Source organism: Rhinopithecus roxellana, chromosome 2 (genome assembly GCF_007565055.1).
Source record: "Rhinopithecus roxellana isolate Shanxi Qingling chromosome 2, ASM756505v1, whole genome shotgun sequence".
NCBI classification, from domain to species: domain Eukaryota; kingdom Metazoa; phylum Chordata; class Mammalia; order Primates; family Cercopithecidae; genus Rhinopithecus; species Rhinopithecus roxellana.
The window spans coordinates 34,682,853-34,702,392 of NC_044550.1; the positions used below are offsets into that span (position 1 = coordinate 34,682,853).

General features: G+C 41.7%; 2 protein-coding genes across 3 annotated transcripts in view; both read right to left on the reverse strand.

Annotated features, from left to right (window-relative positions):
* ANXA3 (annexin A3) overlaps window positions 1-19,540 on the reverse strand; it is a 100,232-nt gene that overhangs the window by 63,972 nt on the left and 16,720 nt on the right. The gene's annotated exons all lie outside the window — the stretch shown is intronic.
* LOC115892897 (annexin A3-like) lies at window positions 131-8,862 on the reverse strand. Of its 2 annotated transcripts, XM_030915553.1 has the most exons (4): window positions 8,677-8,862; window positions 7,713-7,751; window positions 4,185-4,279; window positions 131-846 (listed from the first exon to the last, which is right to left on the reverse strand). In XM_030915553.1, exons 1-4 carry the CDS (start codon window positions 8,834-8,836, stop codon window positions 727-729), a joined length of 414 nt encoding a protein of 137 aa, XP_030771413.1. In that variant the 5' UTR covers window positions 8,837-8,862; the 3' UTR covers window positions 131-726. The 2 variants fall into 2 exon arrangements, with proteins under 2 accessions (XP_030771413.1, XP_030771417.1); XM_030915557.1 differs by lacking the exon at window positions 7,713-7,751 and having other exon boundaries at window positions 133-846; window positions 8,677-8,859.

Below are 19,540 nucleotides of genomic sequence, written 5' to 3' on the forward strand. Positions count from 1 at the left end.
ACTACAGGCGCCCGCCTCGTCGCCCGGCTAGTTTTTTGTATTTTTTAGTAGAGACGGGGTTTCACCGTATTAGCCAGGATGGTCTCGATCTCCTGACCTCATGATCCGCCCGTCTCGGCCTCCCAAAGTGCTGGGATTACAGGCTTGAGCCACCGCGCCCGGCCCATAATCTGATTTTTTAAATAAATTAATAAAAATAATTTTGGCTATTCTGTGTAGAATGAATTTGAGGTGGGCAAAAATGGAGGCAAAAGGACTAGTTAGAAGCCTATTGATACGGACCAGTCAAGAGATGATGGTAGTCAGACTAGAACGGTAGCAATGGATTTTGAGAGAAGTGCACATATTTACAATGGATTTTGAAGTAAAACTAATGAACCTGCTGATAGATTTGGGAGAGTGGAAGGGTAAGAGAAAACAAGGGTTCAAGGATAATGCTAGGTTTTTAGCTTCAGTGTTGGGGTTATGACAGTGCCATTTACTTTCAATGATGACAAACTAGAGAACTTGACTCTTCATGTCAAACAAAGATATGACAAAATTCTTCCAGCCCAGGAACATTTGGGCTTAAGGTTCTACAACTGTTCCCTATTTCAGAGTCATTCTACCACTGGGAGAGTACAGACCAAAATGGCATCCAAGTCCACCCATCACAAGTGTGCGCTGCCAGAAAGTCACTATTTTTGATGACTCGGTCAAACCCTGGGCAGAAATGGCTTGTGGGGCTCATACCTTCATGGATTTCTTTAGCTGCTTTGCATCAAAGACTGCTGGTGGAGTCACTAGGGCCACCATGAGATGCTCAAAATGGCCAGAGAGATCACCCTTCAAGTCATCTTTCAGCTCCTAAAATCAAAAAACCAAGGAGAAAAATGTGAAATACTTTTCCTTTCTCTTCCTCTAAAGTCACCTAGTGAAAGATGAACATATGTATCAAAATCAGACAAAACATGTCCATCCACAGGGAATAAACAGAAGTGTTGAAAATTTCTATGAATATTAATCTGCATTTTCTAATTACTCCCAAATTGTTCTGTTTTGTAGAGGTTTTTTGAAGGAGAGCCAAATGGGAGGGCTTCATGAGTGCCACAGTTAGGAACTGTATTCAAATGCATTTCCTAGGTCCCCCATGCTTTCAGTGCTTAGGCTGGGGTGAGGGAAGAGGAAGAGGAACCCTTATAAATTCACACCCAACTTCACTGGGAGGTGCTGTATTCCTGGGTGTCTTGCCTCTCAGTAACTCCCAAAGAGCTCCAAGAGGAAGGGGAAGGGAGGACAGTGGCTGGTCATGTGTCTCTGGTGAGAACGTGGAACTAGGTGGCATCAGAAGCAATTTTCTGGCAACAAGTAAAGAAAGAAAACCCCTAAGTGTGGCAATATATTAGACTTATTTTTTTTGACAAATAATATTGTACGTATTCATAAAGTACATAGTGATGTTTCAATACATATAATGTATGGTAATCAGATCAGGTAAGGTAATTGCATACCCATCATCTCAAACATTTAACATTTTTTTGTTTTAGGAATATTCAGTATCCTCCTTCTAGCTATTTGAAACTACATTATTGTTAACTGAGTCATCCTATAGGGCTATGAAACACTAGAACTTAGCCTCTTACAGACATTACCTATTGGTATTGTTTTGAGTACTGTTTTCACACGTAAGTACAGTCCATCTCCCCTGCCTAAAGGGGGGTAACAGGGTTTCTACTTTCAATATTCAATGGCATAATACTGAATAATGTTTGTTCCTGTTCCTGATTATTTTCAGCTCTGAAATAGGTGCTGGTAGCCTCTGAGCCTGCTGCAACGCCGTGGGCACAGACCGACACTACCACACTCCTGGGGGGCAGCAGCATGTTCCTGCTGAAACAAATGGGATGGCGTTCAGTGTTCCCAGCTCGGCTTTAATTGCCACAGCGTTTTTTTCCTCTCTAAATGGTAAATTTCACTACCATCTGTCCTCAATCCAAGCCACTGCAGCCGAATCTTACTTCACAGATCTCATCCTATTCCACTGTGAGAAATGGTTGTTCCCCTCCACCTCCATCTTTCTTCCATATTTTGGAAATACTGAAAGGCCAATAGACCACTCACCTTCTCTTTATGTGAAAGTGTTGTCTTGCCCAGAAGCCAGGCAATTCATTCAATTCAACAAATGTTTTCTAGGCACCTGCTCTGTGCTAGGCCTTTAAAGGTAAGTTAGACAAAGTCCTTATCCTGAGACATTCTGCCCTCATGGGAAACACAGAAATATTCAAAGATAAAATTTCAATATTATATGTTAAGTATCTGATAAAGGGAGCTCAGAGAAGGGTGTCTTAATGGAGCCTGGGGGCCTGGAGAACACTTCCAGGAGGTAATTGCTGAGCTGCCTGTGGATGGTCACTAGACCCTCTCAACAGTCTCCATTTGTACCTTTTCCCTCCACAATTCATTATCTACAGCAGCCAAAATAATCCTTTAAAAATAAAAACTGCATTATATTATTCCTCTGCTTACAAACCTCCAGTGGTTCCCTGTGGCCCTTAGAACAAAATCTAAACTCTATCAAGACCCTTAGCATGTTCTCAACCTCTCTCCAGCCTCATCTCTTTCTTCTGCCCCCTTCACTTTCTACATTCCTGCCATATTGGAATTCTTTATTTTCACATATTCCCTGCTTCTTTTTGCATCAGGGCTTTTGTATTTGCTGTACCTTAAATACTATCTCCTGATCAAGCAGAGCAGAACCCCTAGTATTGTTTAGGCTTAGTAGGGAGTAAGGTAACAATCCCTCACTGACATTCTTTCATCACCCTATCTGCAGGAGCCAGTCACCAGTCACTGTCTATCATATCAACCATTTTAATTCTTTCATATCACTTATCATATCTGAATTATTTTTATTTACTTGTTTATTATATTCTAATAGAATGTTAGCTCCATGAAAGAAGGCAGGATCTGTTTTCTTTTTTTTTTTTTTTTTGAGGTGGAGTCTTGCTTTGTTGCCCAGGCTGGAGTGCAGTGGCCGGATCTCAGCTCACTGCAAGCTCTGCCTTCCGGGTTCACGCCATTCTCCTGCCTCAGCCTCCCGAGTAGCTGGGACTACAGGCGCCCGCCATCTCGCCTGGCTAGTTTTATGTATTTTTCAGTAGAGACGGGGTTTCACCGTGTTAGCCAGGATGGTCTCGATCTGCTGACCTCGTGATCTGCTCGTCTCGGCCTCCCAAAGTGCTGGGATTACAGGCTTGAGCCACCGTGCCCGGCCGGATCTGTTTTCTATACCAGTCTATATCCAATGTCTAGGATACCTCCTAACACAGATTAGTACTCGAAAATAGGCGTTGGACAAAGAAACTGTATAGCAAAGACCAAGTCTTACTTTTTGCTTTTTTTTTTTTTTTGAGACAGAGTCTTGCTCTGTCAATCTTGGCTCGCTGAAGCCTCTGTTTCCCGGGTTCAAGCGATTCTCCTGCCTCAGCCCTCAGCCTCCCGAGTAGCTGGGATTACAGGCATGTGCCATCACACCAGGCTAATTTCTGCATTTTTAGTAGAAATGGGGTTTTACCATGTTGGTCAGGCTGGTCTCAAACTCCTGATCTCAGGTTATCCACCTGCCTGGGCCTCCCAAAGTTACTTGTTCTTATACAGTTAGTTTCTGCTAATTACTAACTTTTCATTTGCTGAATGAATTAAACCTATAACTACATAAGTATTTTAAAATTGAAAGAGAAATAAAAGGTTATCTAAGACAGAATTAGTCAGATAGTTGGCCTGGTAATTCTTTGTTGTGGAGGGCTGCCTTGAGCATTCTCGGATGCTTGTAGCATCCCTGACCTATGCCTACTACATGCTAGAAGCACCCCCCACCATCCTGTTTGTGATCATCAGAACGTCTCCATTCATCCCAAATGTCCCCTGGGGAGCAAAATCACTTCTGGTTTAGAACCCACTGGGCTAAGGCAAACCTTACCCTACAAGGGAAGAAACTGAGACCCAGAAAGACCAATTAACATGCCCAAGTCAGTCAGCCAGTTCAAGGCAAAACCACAACTCAGATTCCAGGCTCCTGACTGGATGTACAGGGCATCATCTGTTACACTCAGCCTGAAACAGAAAACTGTAGGCATAACTATGTGGGAGCGACCATGGGTACATTAAACGATCTCTTTACTGCCTTCATGTAAACATGACCTTACCTTTCCATATGCTGCCTGATATTCCTTAACAATCAGCTGCCGCTGTGCATTTGACCTCTCAGTCAGAATGCTGATGAGCATTTTCTCATCGGTTCCTAAATGAAACAAAAGTTATTTTACTCAATATTCATGTTCAATATCTGTCTTGAACAAAAGCCAAAATGATCAATGGCCTGAGACAAATGCAGAGAGTAAGGCATTTTAATTCCCAACTTCTTACCTGGTTGGGATCGTTATTTATTTATTTATTTTGTTGCCTGAGTTTTGGAAAAGGAAGTTAACTCTATTTGGATAGTTTTGGGGGAAGGAAACAATCATTGTCTAAATACTCCTTTCTGTACATCAGACAAAAGAACATACTACTTTTGAACTTGACGTTTTTACCTTTATGAGGTTTGGTTACTGTCTTATTGCCTTTTATTTCTCTCCCATAGTTGATATCAAAATAGTTCTTCCTCTGGAAAACAGGGAACTAACCCTTATTGAGAATCTGCCCTGCATGAAACGCCCTTTATTCATTGCCATAGTTAATATTCACAGGGGCCGCGCTGTACTAAAGTGAAGACACGAACTTATCTTCCTTGCCAAAGTCATACAACTTCTGATGGGTCCACAAGAAGTTGAACCCAATCTCTGACCACAAAAAACATATATATATATATATATATATATTATTTTTTTTTTTTTTTTTTGAGACGGAGTCTCGCTCTGTCACCCAGGCTGGAGTGCTGTGGCCGGATCTCAGCTCACTGCAAGCTCCGCCTCCCGGGTTCAACGCCATTACTCCTGCCTCAGCCTCCCAGGTAGCTGGGACTACAGGCGCCGCCACCTCGCCCGGCTAGTTTTTTGTAGTTTTTAGTAGAGACGGGGTTTCACCATGTTAGCCAGGATGGTCTCGATCTCCTGATCTCGCGATCTGCCCGTCTCGGCCTCCCAAAGTGCTAGGATTACAGGCTTGAGCCACCGCACCCGGCCAAAACATATATTTCTATCTCTGGTCCACATCTCTCTCATGCATTTCTTCCACATCCCTCCCTCCCTCCCTTCCTTCCTTCCTTCCTTCCCTCCTTTCCTTCCTTCCTTCCTTCCTTCTTTCCTTCCTCCTTCCTCCCTCCCTCCCTCCTCCCTTCTTTCCTCCTTCCTCCTCCTCCCCCATCCCTCCCTCCCCCCTTCTTTCCTCTTCCTCCCTTCCTCCCTTCCTCCTCCTCCTCTTCCTCCCTTTCCCTCTCTCTCTCTCTCCCCACCCCCTCTCTCTCTCATTGCCCAGGCTGCAATGCAATAGCACCATCTCGGCTCACTGCAACCATCACCTCCCAGGTTCAAGCGATTCTCCTGCCTCAGCCTCCCAAGTAGCTGGGATTACAGGCATGTGCAATCATGCCCTAGCTAATTTTTTTTTATTTAGTAGAGATGGGGTTTCACCACGTTGATCAGGCTGGTCTGAACTCCTGACCTCAGATGATCCACCCACCTCAGCCTCCCAAAGTGCTGGGATTTCAGGGCTAAGCCACCGTGCCTGACCTCTCTCATGAATTTCAAACCCATATACAAAATGAATTGTTTGTAAGTGAAAGGTAACATCAGGCCAGAGCTGATGCCGGCCTGCCTGAGAATGACCTCAAGGTCACTCTTATCTTGGTGACTACAGTAGTAGATAAACGTGGAAAGTTGTGTCTATTAATTTCCCAGCCCATGATGATACCTGGTTTGGGAAGCTGTGAATTGGCTTGCAGGCCTAGAGCACGCATGACTAGAGAGGTATAAAAGAGCACCCGGAACTCAATGCTCAACTTCTTTGTGTCAAGGTGACCCTCACAGACCTCATCTACACACTTCCAAGGCAGTGGTACATAACTTACATCAATGATGATGCAAAAGCTTCTGTGTACTTGGTTAGCTGCTGGGCCTCCCAGTGAAAGATGCTGCCTTTCTGTGTCTTTGGTTTTGTATTCTTATACATAGTTAAGTAAATACTGATCAGATTAAAGTGTGTTTGTGCTCTGTGGGTCTGAGTACCAATGTGGACCCTTCATGTGTGTACCGTACCCAGCATCTGTGTCAGTACACTACCAGCCACCTCAACTGCACAAGTGTCTGAAACTCAGTGTGTTCTGGGTGGACTTTATTGTATTTCCTCTCTGACTTGTCTCTGTCTTTCTATGTTCCCTCATCCACAACTATGGATATAGTTATCCAGGCAAAAATCCTGGGAATCAGCTCAGATTCCTTTCTTTATCTTATTCTCTATATTATAGCAATTATCTGCATCTCTTACTTTGTCATCTCCTCCGCATGCCCTCTGCCACTGTGTCCTTATCATATTTTACCTGGATAACCTAAATCGCCTCCTAATGTGACCCCCGTATAATTATTCCTGTACACTACTGCCTAAGTAAATGTTTAAAAACACAATCTGATCATGTTATCCACTTGACTAAAATCAAATGGCTCTTTGTAATCTTCAGGATGAAGTTTAAGCCCCTTAGCTCGTATATCAGCTCATTATGAACTCTCCTGCCTTATGTCTTTGTTCTCATTTTCTACCCCCTCTCCTGCATCTCTATAACCTATGCAACTGGACTACAAATATACCAAACTACCTGCAGTTATTTGTAGTTTGTATGCCTGGCAGTTTCTCATCTCTTATTTTTAAACATGCTCAAGATCAAAACTAAGCCAAGATGCCTCCGGTTCAGAGACTGGGTCTGACCTAGCCCTAACGCAAACGCCATTATGATACCTGATTCTGAACTCAGAACATGTCAGAAGTGGTGCTCATAAACAATAACCTCCTTCTTAAAGAAGGCCTGTAAGCCAAAGTGCAATTCACGAAGAAACATAATGTTTAAAAAGAGGCGACAGAATTTAAAGACTATTAACCTCATGAAACAGTCTACTCAACACTAGATATAAATAGGGCAATCAGGCTGGGTGCAGTGGCTCACATCTGCAATCCCAGGACTTCGGGAGGACAAGGCAGAAGGATTGCTTGAGCCCAGGAGTCCAAGACTAGCCTGGGCAACATAGCAAGACCCTGTCGCTACAAAAAATTTAAAAATTAGGCACACATTGTGATGAGCACCTATAGTCCTAGCAACACCAGAGGCTGAGGCCGTAGGATCCCTCAAGCCCAGAGTTTGAGGCTGTAGTGGGCTATGATCATATCACTGCACTTGAGCCTAGGTGACACAGCAGCCCTTCTCCCTTAAAAAAAAAAAAAAGGGCAGTCAAGAGATAAATGAAGAAATAATTTACATTGAAAAATGGAAAAAAAAAACCTTAAACAGGCAGAAATAACATAATATTATATTGATATAAAGTTCTAATATAGTATATTTATGGAATTTGACAAGCCGATTTTAAAATTCATAGAGGAGGGCAAAGAGCCAAAAAAAACATTGCCCAGTAGATATTTAGTGTCATTATAAAACCCTAATAATCGTGACAATGGGAGAGGCAAATAGATAAATGAAGCATAACAGAGAAGAGAAAAATAGGGAAATGTAAAACCGAGGTGACATTACATACCAATCAGTGTGAAAAGGATGAGCTCTTCAACACATTGTTCTGGGACAATTAAATGTCCACATGAAATAGAATAAAATGAGACACCTTTAAATACCATCCATGAACATTAATTTCATGTAGATTAAAGATCATAATATGAAAAATAAAATTTCAAAACTTTGAAAAAAAATGTAGGAGAATATCTTTATGACTTCATTATAGAAAAGATTCAATAAGAATAAATCCTAGACAAAAATATTGGTAAACTTGATTTCACTAAAATTTAAAACTTCTATGCAATAAAAATTACTGTAACCAATTGTATTAATCCATTTTCACGTTGCTGATAAAGACATACCCTAGACTGGGCAATTTATGAAGGAAAGAGGTTTAATGGAGAACTCACAGTTCCATGTGTCTGGGGAAGCCTCACAATCATGGTGGAAGGGAAGGAGGAGCAAGTCACATCTTATGTGGATGGCGGCAGGCAAGGAGAGAGCTTATGCAGAGAAACTCCACCTTATAAAGCCATCAGATCTTGTGACACTTATTCACTATCATGTGAACAGTACGGAAAAGACCCTGTCCCCATGATTCAATCATCTCCCACCAGGTCCCTCCCACAATATGTGGGAATTATGGGAGCTACAAGATGAGATTTGGGGTGGGGACACAGGACCAAACCATGTCACCAATGTTAAAAGAAAACCATGAACTTATAGGAAATATTTTCATGGTTTGTAATATTTTTTAAAAGTTTGTATTGAGGAATTATAAAAAATTCTTGCCAATCTAAGAAGACAAACCAACTGAAAAAAATAGATAAAATATATTTTATATTTTATTGATGTATGAAAGTGGAAGCAGATGCACAAGTGAGGATGCTTAACTGCATCAGTCATCAGGGTAGAGAGAGGAAACAAACACACATGCAGAATAAGATACCATTTAGACCCACTTAATTAGAAAAATGGAATAGTCTTACTGTAGCAAGTATTGGTGAGAACATGGAGCAAAAAGAAGTCTTGTACATTGCTGAAAGGAATGCTAATTTCTACATTCATTTCAGAGAATAGTATGGCAAAATTTCCAGTTAATTTGAAGAGAAGTATCCCCGTCAATGTGGAAATTCCAGTTCTTGTCATATTCTAGAGAAATGCTAGCAAATATGCACAGTAAGACATAAGAGGAATATTCACTGCCACATTTTTATATTGCAATATAAAAGAATTGTAGGCAATTTAAATGTTCCATCAATATTCCCATCTTCTGATATAGTGATGCAATAGATACCATGCAGTTAAAATTAATGCTCTAGAGCTAACCATATCAACATGGATAAATCTCAAAAATATAATGTTAAGAGATAAAAACATATTGCAGAAGAATGTATACAGTATGATTTCATTTTATGCTGTTTGAGACCATGCAAAACAATATGTACCTGTATATATAGTGATGGTATAAAAGTTTCATGGGAATGAACTCTAATTTGGGATGGTGTTTATCTCTAGCGAAAGGGGCAAGAGTGAAATCCAGGAAGAACTGATGGGATTGTATTGAGTTTTTTTGTTTTTTATTTTGTTTTTGAAATAGACTCTCACTCTGTCATCCAGGCTGGAGATCAGTGGCACAATCACAGCTCATGGCAGCCTCAACCCTCCCTGGCTCAAAGTATCCCCCTACCTCAGCCTCCCAAGTAACTGGGATCACAAGCCCAAGCCCCTCACCCAGCTAATTTTTGAGGTTTTTGGAGAGAAGGGCCCTCCCTATATTGCCAGGCTGGTGTTGAACTCCTGGGCTCTAGTGATCCTCCTGCCTCGCCTTCCCAAAGTGTTGGGATTACAGGCATGAGCCACCATGCCCAACCAAGGGGGCCATATTTGTAATAATTTATATGATAATTATTATTGCTGTTGATAGCAGTGGTGGTGGTTGGTTAGACAGGACTAATACAGGGTGGCCACAGGAGAACAGAAAATTCCAGGTAGCAGTTTCACATGACTAGCAAAAGGAAACTGATGAAATAGCTGCAGAAACTAGGGGCTGATATGACCCTGAAACCCATAGTCTGGATCAAGCTGGCTAAGACCCACTGGACCCAACGTGGTGCTGGATTTGACATAGGATTCTCTTAGGATCTCATTATATGCTAATTAACATACTCAATCACACACCCACCAGTGCCATGGCAGTTCTGGAAACAACTGACATTTGGTGTAAAAAGGGTGGCACCACAGTACCAAGAAATCATCTTTTTCCCGGAATCTTCATGACTATTCCACCCCTTGGTTAAAGAAACCCATAAAGGCAACAACCCCAAACCCCCTTGTGCATCACTCTCTCTTGAGTACACTCACACTCCCCTTTCTCGAGTGTGTACTTTTCACTTTGCAATAAATCTCTGTACTTTCACTATCGTTTGACCCATCCTTGAATTTCTTCTCTAGATGGTGTCAAGAGTCTGGATATCAGCCAGGGTGGAGATCCCACCGGCATCTGGGGATCTCCCTAGACCACCAATATCAGTGGTAGTTTTTTAATATTAAGTAAATATGATAAATGTTAGGATTTAATAAAGCTGAGTTCTCTATATATTTCCTCATTATTTCACAATTTTAGAAAATTCCTGACAATTTATCAAATTGAGTAAGCCAAGCTGAGCAAACTGAACTTTTAGATTGTAATGTGCCTGATTTGCTTCAACATTAAGAAGGGAATTGTAAAATATCACTCACCAATTCCTCTGATTGCTTTCTGAATAGCTTCAGCATCCCCTGATGGCTAAAGTCTGGATAATCTCTTATTGTTCCTCGGTGTCCAACCTAGAAAGGAAATATTTGAAAGTCACATTGGTTCAAAACGACATCTTTCTTGTATTACATATGCATATTCCTTCATGCATATGAGAGGCATATGACAAACCCATAATTTGCACACCTTCCTACCACTTCAGGAGTGGCTCTGAAACTGCCTTTGCAAAATCATGACAGTAAGAGAAATGTGACATGGTTGACTCCATCTTGCTTTTAGCCTCACAGGCTGGCTGTCTTTGCTCATTCCTGGGTGTGGGCCAAACTAACTTCAGGAGGGAATTTAGTTTATAGTTTAAATGATACTAGCTCTTCCCAAAGCTAAACTACCCTTGTAAAATTAATGAAAGTCTACCAAGTTAGGAGGATGAGAGGGCCTGAATTTTACTAAGATGTAGGCATAGTTACATAATTACCAGCCATTATTCTGGAGGTCACAATATTTGCAGCCTCCCCAATTACTCCTGCAGATAACATCACTATTATAGAACCTACAATTGGCCTTTTGAGATGTCTCTTCAGGCTTTTGCATTCTGACTACTGGACAGCCCCACTCAGACCAACCAACTCCTCTGGTGGCCTCCACTTAGAAGCGGAACTCAGCCTACAAGGACTGTTTTCCATACCCCTATGATTGCATCCCCAACCAATAAACATGCCCCCTTCCCTAGCCCCCTGCCCCCACCATTTTATCCTTGAAAATCCCTAACTTCTGAGCCTTCAGGGAGATTGATTTGGGTAATAACTCTGTCTCCTACATGGTGTGGCCAGCCTGGCATCAATTATACTCTTTCTTTACTGCAATGCCATGGTCTCAGTGGACTGATTGTGTCTGTGCAGTGAGCAGGAGAACCCATTTAGCAGTTCCAGTTTCAGTGACGGTCTACCCCCCAGACATAGGGAATATGATATCTACTTCCATATCTCAGGAGTCCTCTTTTTCTCTTATGTAACAAATTACAAATATGAAACATTGGTTCTGTACAGCAAGTAAGTTGTGTTAATCTTGGTGACACTGAAGAAAATTTGTTTTAAAGTAGCATTTGCAGGACAGCAACAAGAAAGCTGAAATTCCTAAATCTTCTTGTTTTTCAAGTGATAATTCAAAGCTTATCATGGCATCTCACACAGAAGTAACTGTGGTTTACAAACTTCAAGGTGTTTTAATTAATTTGACCATTGTCCTTGGGGAACTCCAGACTAAATGATCCATAAATGAAAACCCCCTTAGGACTGTCTGTTCTTGAGCTTTGTTTAATGAATGTGCAATTAGAAGCCTTCTAAAAGCTCTGCTGACAATCATAGATCTTGAGGAATTGCATGGAAGTAAAAAATGCCACGCTACTAATTTTTTTTTTTTTTTTTTTTTTTTTTTTTTTTTGAGACGGAGTCTCGCTCTGTCGCCCAGGCTGGAGTGCAGTGGCCGGATCTCAGCTCACTGCAAGCTCCGCCTCCCGGGTTTCCGCCATTCTCCTGCCTCAGCCTCCCAAGTAGCTGGGACTACAGGCACCCGCCAACTCGCCCGGCTAGTTTTTTGTATTTTTTAGTAGAGACGGGGTTTCGCCGTGTTAGCCAGGATGGTCTCGATCTCCTGACCTCGCGATCCACCCGTCTCGGCCTCCCAAAGTGCTGGGATTACAGGCTTGAGCCACCGCGCCCGGCCCACGCTACTAATTTTAAGCATGTAAATTAGAAGCATGTCAGTAAGCTAGGAAAAACCATAATACAGAAAAATATTTTAAAATTGCTTACAAGAGGTAAAGAAGGACAGCCACAAAGATGTTGAGAAAAATAAAAGTAAATGTAGATTTATATGGTAGTTCTTAACTTCTTGAATAAAAATCGGTCTTTACAGTATTAATATTTCCTTTTTAAACAGCATTTTTCTATCTTGTTACTGATAGTATTGGCTCTGTTGTCTTGTATTAAATGGCTTCATTTTGGCTCCCTTGAAGTGTTTAATGTTTTCATGAAAGGACATTATCTGTCACACTAAAGTGAATGGAAAATTAGTGTTCTGGCACAGTAAAAAATGATAGTCTGCTGATTCCTAAGATTAGATTGAATAATTTATTTCAATACACACAAACACTGTTTAATCTTACAGCATCCAAAATAAGAACTTTAGAACCTAGAAAATAATTACAAGTTAGAAACTAGTTTGAGTGTTCCTGACCTGAAGATACCTGTAAGAAACCAATCACTTAGTCTGGGCATGTGGCTCACTCCTGTACTCCCAGGACTCTTGGGGGCCAAGGACAGGATCACTTGAGCCCAAGAGTTTCAGGGCCAGCCTGGGCAAAACAGTAAGACCCGTCTCTACAAAATACTAAAAAATTACCAGGTGTGGTGGTATGCAGGTGTGGTCCCAGCTACTCGGGAGGCTGAGGTGAGAGGACCACTTGAGCCCAGAAGGTCAAGGCTACAGTGAGCTGTGATTGTGTCACCGCACTGTTAGTCTAGGGTGACAGAGTGAGGCTCTGTCTGAGAAAGAAAGAAAGAAAGAGAGAGAGAGAAAGAAAGAAAGAAAGAAAGAAGAAAGAAAGAAAGAAAGAAGAAAGAAAGAAAGAAAAGAAGAAGAAAGAAAATTAGTCACTTTAATATAATCTTTGATGAATTCCCCTTCTCCAAGGCTTGGTAAATATTTTATGGATTCACAGGAGCCAACTGGCTTCATTTCACTTCTATCCACCTAGGAACTTTTGTGTTGATCTTATCTGTTCACCCTTCCAGTGTCTGGCATTGTAGAAGAACTACCCCAACATGGAGTGTTTGAGTGCTTCAGGCCCAGCACACTTTACATGCTAGGCACTTTACACACGTTAATTATAATCTGCATAACAACCCCAATAAATGAGAGTGAGCAATTGCACATAAACAGCACCAAGATTTAAGAAGACCAGAGAATTTGATTGAGTCTACACAGCTAATGGCAGGCAGAGGTTAGAATTTAAAAACAAACTAGACTATTCCAGACCATTTCTGGGGTTTCATGAAATGTAGTTTCTGTACCATCTGGGGTGATACTTCAAGTGTATATAACCAGGACCCACCTTCTATATACTGAATCATATTTTTTAGAGATGGGGTGCTAAATTCTACACGTTTAAGAAGCTCCCAGGTGATTCTGTGCCATGCAGATATTGACATGGCTGATTCTAAATATAAAAAGACAAACTTGTGGTCAGATACCAGTTGTTCATGAATCATGAAAACTCAGCGTTTGCACTCCAGCTGTGAACTTTTCACTGTCCTCTACCACCTACACATCAAAATATGCTAAAATGCCAATGCACAGAATTAGAGAAGGAGGAAATTCCCAATTCATTATGCAATTTAGTACTTAGTAAGAAATAAATGGGGGAGAACAACTTGTTTAATTACAAGGGGGGAAGAAAGTACACATACACACATCCCAACTTGAAAAAGGGCATGGCAATTCTGAAGTGGAATTTTAGTGAAACATTTAAAACTGCTTCCATTATTTAAATGAATGGCATTATTCATTTGACAGACTTGGTTGCCCAAATCACTCCGAAATATTACATGACTTACAAAAGAATCTCACAATAAAAGATTAATGAAATCTTTTAAAACTAATACATGAACAAAGTGCTTTACAAACATTTTAACTCTTACAAGGGCCTTCATGAGGTGAATTTTATTATTTCTAATTGAAAATGGAAGAAACCCAGTCTCACAGAGATTATTTGCTTAAAAGAGTTCTGCTAATAAGGACAGCCCCAGGACTCAAACCCATCGCCTTATGACTAAAATGCTCCCTGCTCTATACCACATCACAGTGCCTCAGGGGACTTCATCTTAGTGGTTCTCAAAGTGTGATTCCTGAAGCAGCAGCAGCAGCATCACCGGGAATGTGATAGAAATGCAAATTCTCAGGCCCAAGCCCAGAGTTCCTGAACCAACAACTGCAGGGCTAGGATGCAGAATCTGCGACTTAACAAACGTTCCCGGTGATTCTGGTGCACAATAAAGTTTAAGAACCACTGCTTTGGCCGGGCGCGGTGGCTCAAGCCTGTAATCCCAGCACTTTGGGAGGCCGAGACGGGCGGATCACGAGGTCAGGAGATCGAGACCATCTTGGCTAACACGGTGAAACCCCGTCTCTACTAAAAATACAAAAAACTAGCCGGGCGAGGTGGCGGGTGCCTGTAGTCCCAGCTACTCGGGAGGCTGAGGCAGGAGAATGGCATAAACCCGGGAGGCAGAGCTTGCAGTGAGCTGTGATCCGGCCACTGCACTCCAGCCTGGGCGACAGAGCGAGACTCTGTCTCAAAAAAAAAAAAAAAAAAAAGAAAGAAAAAGAACCACTGCTTTATTTCCTTCTTAGCTGCCTAGAAAACTGAAGCAAAAATGAGCAAACAAGCCATGAATTCTCTTATGGGGTGTGGAAGATGAAGAATTTAATGATGAGCTCATCGTTTCAGGAATGTCGGCATTTTTACAGCCAAACAAGGCTGTTTGCATTGCCTGCTTCATTGCAAGTTTAATTCCTTGACATTTATATTACTAATCAATACTTGGCTGAGTTTATTTCCAGTAACCCTAGTGTCCTAACATAGTCAATACTAGTGTAGAACATCACCTGAATACTTGGCAAAGTCTATTTAAAAAAAAAATTGCCTTTGATCAGATTTCCATCCACACATTTAAACACATTTAGTTGCTTTCCTTTTCTGAAACTTGACCTTCAGATGCCTCAAAAAGAAAAATGCTGCTGAAGCCAGTTGGAAAACAAATTAAAGCAAAGAATGTCTAGATAAAGGGGAAAAGTAACAGGAGCTCTTTATACTAAGAACAATTGCTGCTAATCACTATGTGCCAAGTACTGTGCTAAGGGCGTTTCCTGCATTAGCTTATTCAATCCTTGCAATAAACTTATAAGGTAGATATAATAAATTCCTTTTCACAGATGATGAAACTGATGCTTAAGTAACTTATTTAAGTTCCCACAGCCAGTAAGTGGTCTATCCCAACAGTCTTTGCTCCTAAACTAGACTAGCCTGCATCTCATTTAAACCATCTTTTTCAAGACAATATAATCTCCCTTGATCTTCTAAAACCATCCTTTGGAGGTCAGTCTTAGCACATGATGTCTTGAAGCCACTGCATGACCAAGCTCAGCCTGGGGAACTGTTTGCTATTACCCCTGGAAGAAGCCAGTCTGTTTTTGACTCACAAAAGCCAGTTGCATCTATTTCTTCACGCAAAGTGTACTGAGTTTGCAAGAAATTAAACATTTACATTCAAAAGGATGAGTGGAAGAGAAAAACAGAAGGTGCCAACCCTGTTGATATGAAACATATTTAAAGCCAAATGCTACAGAGCAAGAATAGCAGTTGCTGCAGGGACATTTTGAAGAAGCAGTGAAGCCAGATCACTCATTACTTCAGAAAGCCCTATAAAGGCCACATCCAAAAATTGAGGCTTCAAATCAAAGCCTCAGATAAAACTCCAGGACAAGGAGCTCTCAAAGAGCCAGGGAGAAAGGACGGCTCTCTGCTCAATGTCAAGATGCTGTGTTGGGTCATGAAGCTTTTATGATACAAGGAAATATGGAGTAGATTGCAAAAAAATAAAACAATCAAACTTGGGAACTGTAAGACTTCCAGTTCAATTTTCAAGTAAAAAAGCACGTTTCCAAACCAAAGAAAATTTACCGTAAAAAAAAAAAGGCCCTGAAATAAAACGCAGTCAAGTGGGGCAGGTGTTACTGGTTGAATTCTGTCTCCCTCCAAAAATACATTAAAGCCCCAACCCACAGTACCACAGAATGTGGCCTTACTTGGGGACCAGGTTGTTGCAGATGTAATTATTTAAGATGAGGTCACATTGGAAGGCCCCCAATCCAATATCACTGGTGTCCTTATATGACAGCCACGTAAAGGCAGAGACATACAGAAAGAATGTGATGTGATGGTGAAGGCAGAGACTGGAGTTACGCAGCTGCAAGCTGCCGGTATGTGAGACCAGAATGTGCCTCTTCAAAATATGAAGGATTGTTGAAGACAAGAAGAAACAGATACTCAAGAGATCTCTTTCCTCCATTTGCCTAAAAGCAGGACAAAGATTTATGGAGACAAAAGGTATTCTGCCCTCCTGACTACAGTTACAAAGGTTAAAGACTGAAGACAGTTTAAGACCCTTGTCAGCCTGACAATGGTATTAGAAGAATTTATACTAGCAAGCTGCACTAACTAACCTTTATCTGCAAGTAATTTGCCTTTCTTCACTGCCCACCTGCAAGTTGCTGCCCATAGAGATTCAAAGGTCCCTTTCTGTTGTGGGAAGTCAGGGACCCCGAATGGATGGATTGGCTGAAGCCGCGGCGGAAGAACATAAATTGTGAAGATTTCATGGACAATTATTAGTTCCCCAAATTAATACTTTTATATTTCTTATGCCTGTATTTACTGCAATCTCTGAACATAAATTGTGAAGATTTCATGGACACTTATCACTTCCCCAATCAATACCCTTGTGATTTCCTATGCCTGTCTTTACTTTAATCTCTTAATCCCGTCATCTTCTTCCTAAACTGAGGAGGATGAATGTCACCTCATGACCCTGTGATGATTGTGTCCACTGCACAAATTGTTTGTAGAGCATGTGTGTTTGAACAATATGAAATCTGGGCATCTTAAAAAAGAACAGGATAACAGCGATGTTCAGGGAACAAGAGAGGTAGCTTTGAACTGGCCGCCAGTGATCCGGATGCAACAGAGCTATATTTCTCCTCTTTCATAAGCAAATAGGAGAAATATCACTGAATTCTTTTTCTCAGCAAGGAACATCCCTGAGAAAGAGAATGCGCCCTGAGGGTAGGCCTATAAATGGCCCCTTTAGAAGCATGTGCCATCTTTCATGGTCCAAGCCGAAGGGATGAAATAAGCCCCGGTCTCCTGTAGCAATCTCCGGCTTATTAGGACGAGGAAAATTCCCACCTAATAAATTTTGGTCAGACAGGTTTTCTGCTCTCAAACCCTGTTTCCTGATAAGATGTTATCAATGACAATGTGTGCCCGAAACTTCATTAGCAATTTTAATTTCGCCTCATCCGGTGGTCCCGTGATCTCACCCTGCCTCCACTTGCTTTGTGATATTTTATTACCTTGTGAAGCATGTGATCTCTGTGACCCACACCCTATTCGTGCAATCCCTCCCCTTTTGAAAATCTCTAATAAAATCTTGCTGGTTTTACGGCTCGGGGAACATCACGGATACTGCCGACATGTGATGTCTCCCTCGGACACCCAGCTTTAAATGTCTCTCTCGTGCTCTTTCCCTTTATTTCTCAACCCAGCTGAGACACTTAGGAAATAGAAAAGAACCCACGTTAAACATCGGGAGCGGGTTCTCCCGATACCTTTCTGTTGTCTTGTTACTAAAAATTTACTGTTCTTTGTTGAAGATGCTATATAAGCTGAAATTCAAAGCCACCTCTGTGAAAACTACTCATTCTCTAGATGTCTCCATGTATACTCAAAATACACATGTTAATAAACTTCTGTTTGGTTTTCTCTTGTCCAATCTGTCTTTTGTAACAAAGGTCCTTTCCAACTAAGAACCTGTGGGGGTTACTGTTACTCCTCTATACCAGTAAACCACTAGAAACCAGGAAGAGGCTAAGAAGGACTCCCCTACAGGTTTCAGAGGGAGGATGGCCCTGCCCACACCTTGATTTTAGACTTCTAGCCTCCAGAACTATGAGATAATACATTTATGTCATTCGAAGCCAGCAGCCTGTGGTACTTTATTACTGCAGCCCTAGGAAACTAATATAGCAGGTAAAGGCCAGAGAAAATACTGGTAACCAACCAGTTCCTACAGGGCAAATCCTAGGTTTATACTAAGAACAATTGCTGCTAATCACTATGTGCCAAGTACTGTGCTAATCGCCTAAAAGGATCCTCACCTGGGAGAAGTCCCACTGGCTGGCAATGATCGCTATGCCTATGGAAGATGATGCACAAACAGACGGCTCCCACCACTACTGCAGGCACATTCTGCAGCCCACAGGGCAGTAAGGAGAAGCAGGCGATGCTGAACGTCCACAGCAGCAAGACTGGCAGCCACTGAGATGCCTGAGGGATGCCAGGCTGACATCAGGGCTTTGCTCGTAATGTGTCCAAAGGTCTGAAGAAATGCTTATATTTGTTCTTGTGCTCACTTAAAGAAAAAATATTCATGCTTTTCAGCTTTTCCTTTTTAAATTTTTAAAACATATTTAGGGGGTACAAGTACAGATTTCTTACATGCAGATGGTGCATAGTGGTGAAGTCTTGGCTTTTATTAGTGTATCCGTCACCCGACAAGTGAACACTGTGTTCAATAGGTAATTTTCAACTCTTAGCCCCTCCCACCTTCCCACCTTTTGAAGTCTTCAATCTCTATTATTGTACTCTCTATATCAATGTGTACCCATTGTTTAGCCCCCACTTATAAGTGAGAACATGTTGTATTTGATTTTCTGTTTCTGAGTCATTTCACTCAGGATAATGGCCTCCAGTTCCATTCATGTTCCTGCAAAAGACATGATTTCATACTTTTTATTAATGAGTAGTATTCTACAGCGTGCATGTGTGTGTGTGTGTATACCACCACATTTTCTTAATTCAATCCTCTGTTGATAAACCTTAGGTTGATTCCATATTTTTGCTATTGTGAATATTTCAGCTTTTCTTTTTTAAATACAGTGATTTCATCATTGGGGCAGTGCCAGAGCAAGAGGACTGGAATGTGAGAACAGAGGAGGGTGTGGGATGGAGTAGAAAGATGAATGTGGGCCGGGCGCGGTGGCTCAAGCCTGTAATCCCAGCACTTTGGGAGGCCGAGGCGGGCGGATCACAAGGTCAGGAGGTCGAGACCATCCTGGCTAACACAGTGAAACCCCGTCTCCACTTAAAAAACACAAAAAATTAGCCGGGCGAGATGGCGGCGCCTGTAGTCCCAGCTACTCGGGAGGCTGAGGCAGGAGAATGGCGTGGACCCGGGAGGCGGAGCTTGCAGTGAGCT

What these genes read in the sequence shown, in the direction of transcription:
- LOC115892897 (XM_030915553.1), bottom strand. Translation starts at nt 8,836, where the DNA reads ATGACAAGAACTGGAATTTCCACATTGACGGGGATACTTCTCTTCAAA. An exon ending in TCTCACCAATACTTGCTACA is followed by an intron (nt 7,752 to 8,676) that starts GTAAGACTATTC and finishes TAATTGTCCCAG; the next exon opens with AACAATGTGTTGAAGAGCTC. An exon ending in CATCCTTTTCACACTGATTG is followed by an intron (nt 4,280 to 7,712) that starts GTATGTAATGTC and finishes TGTTTCATTTAG; the next exon opens with GAACCGATGAGAAAATGCTC.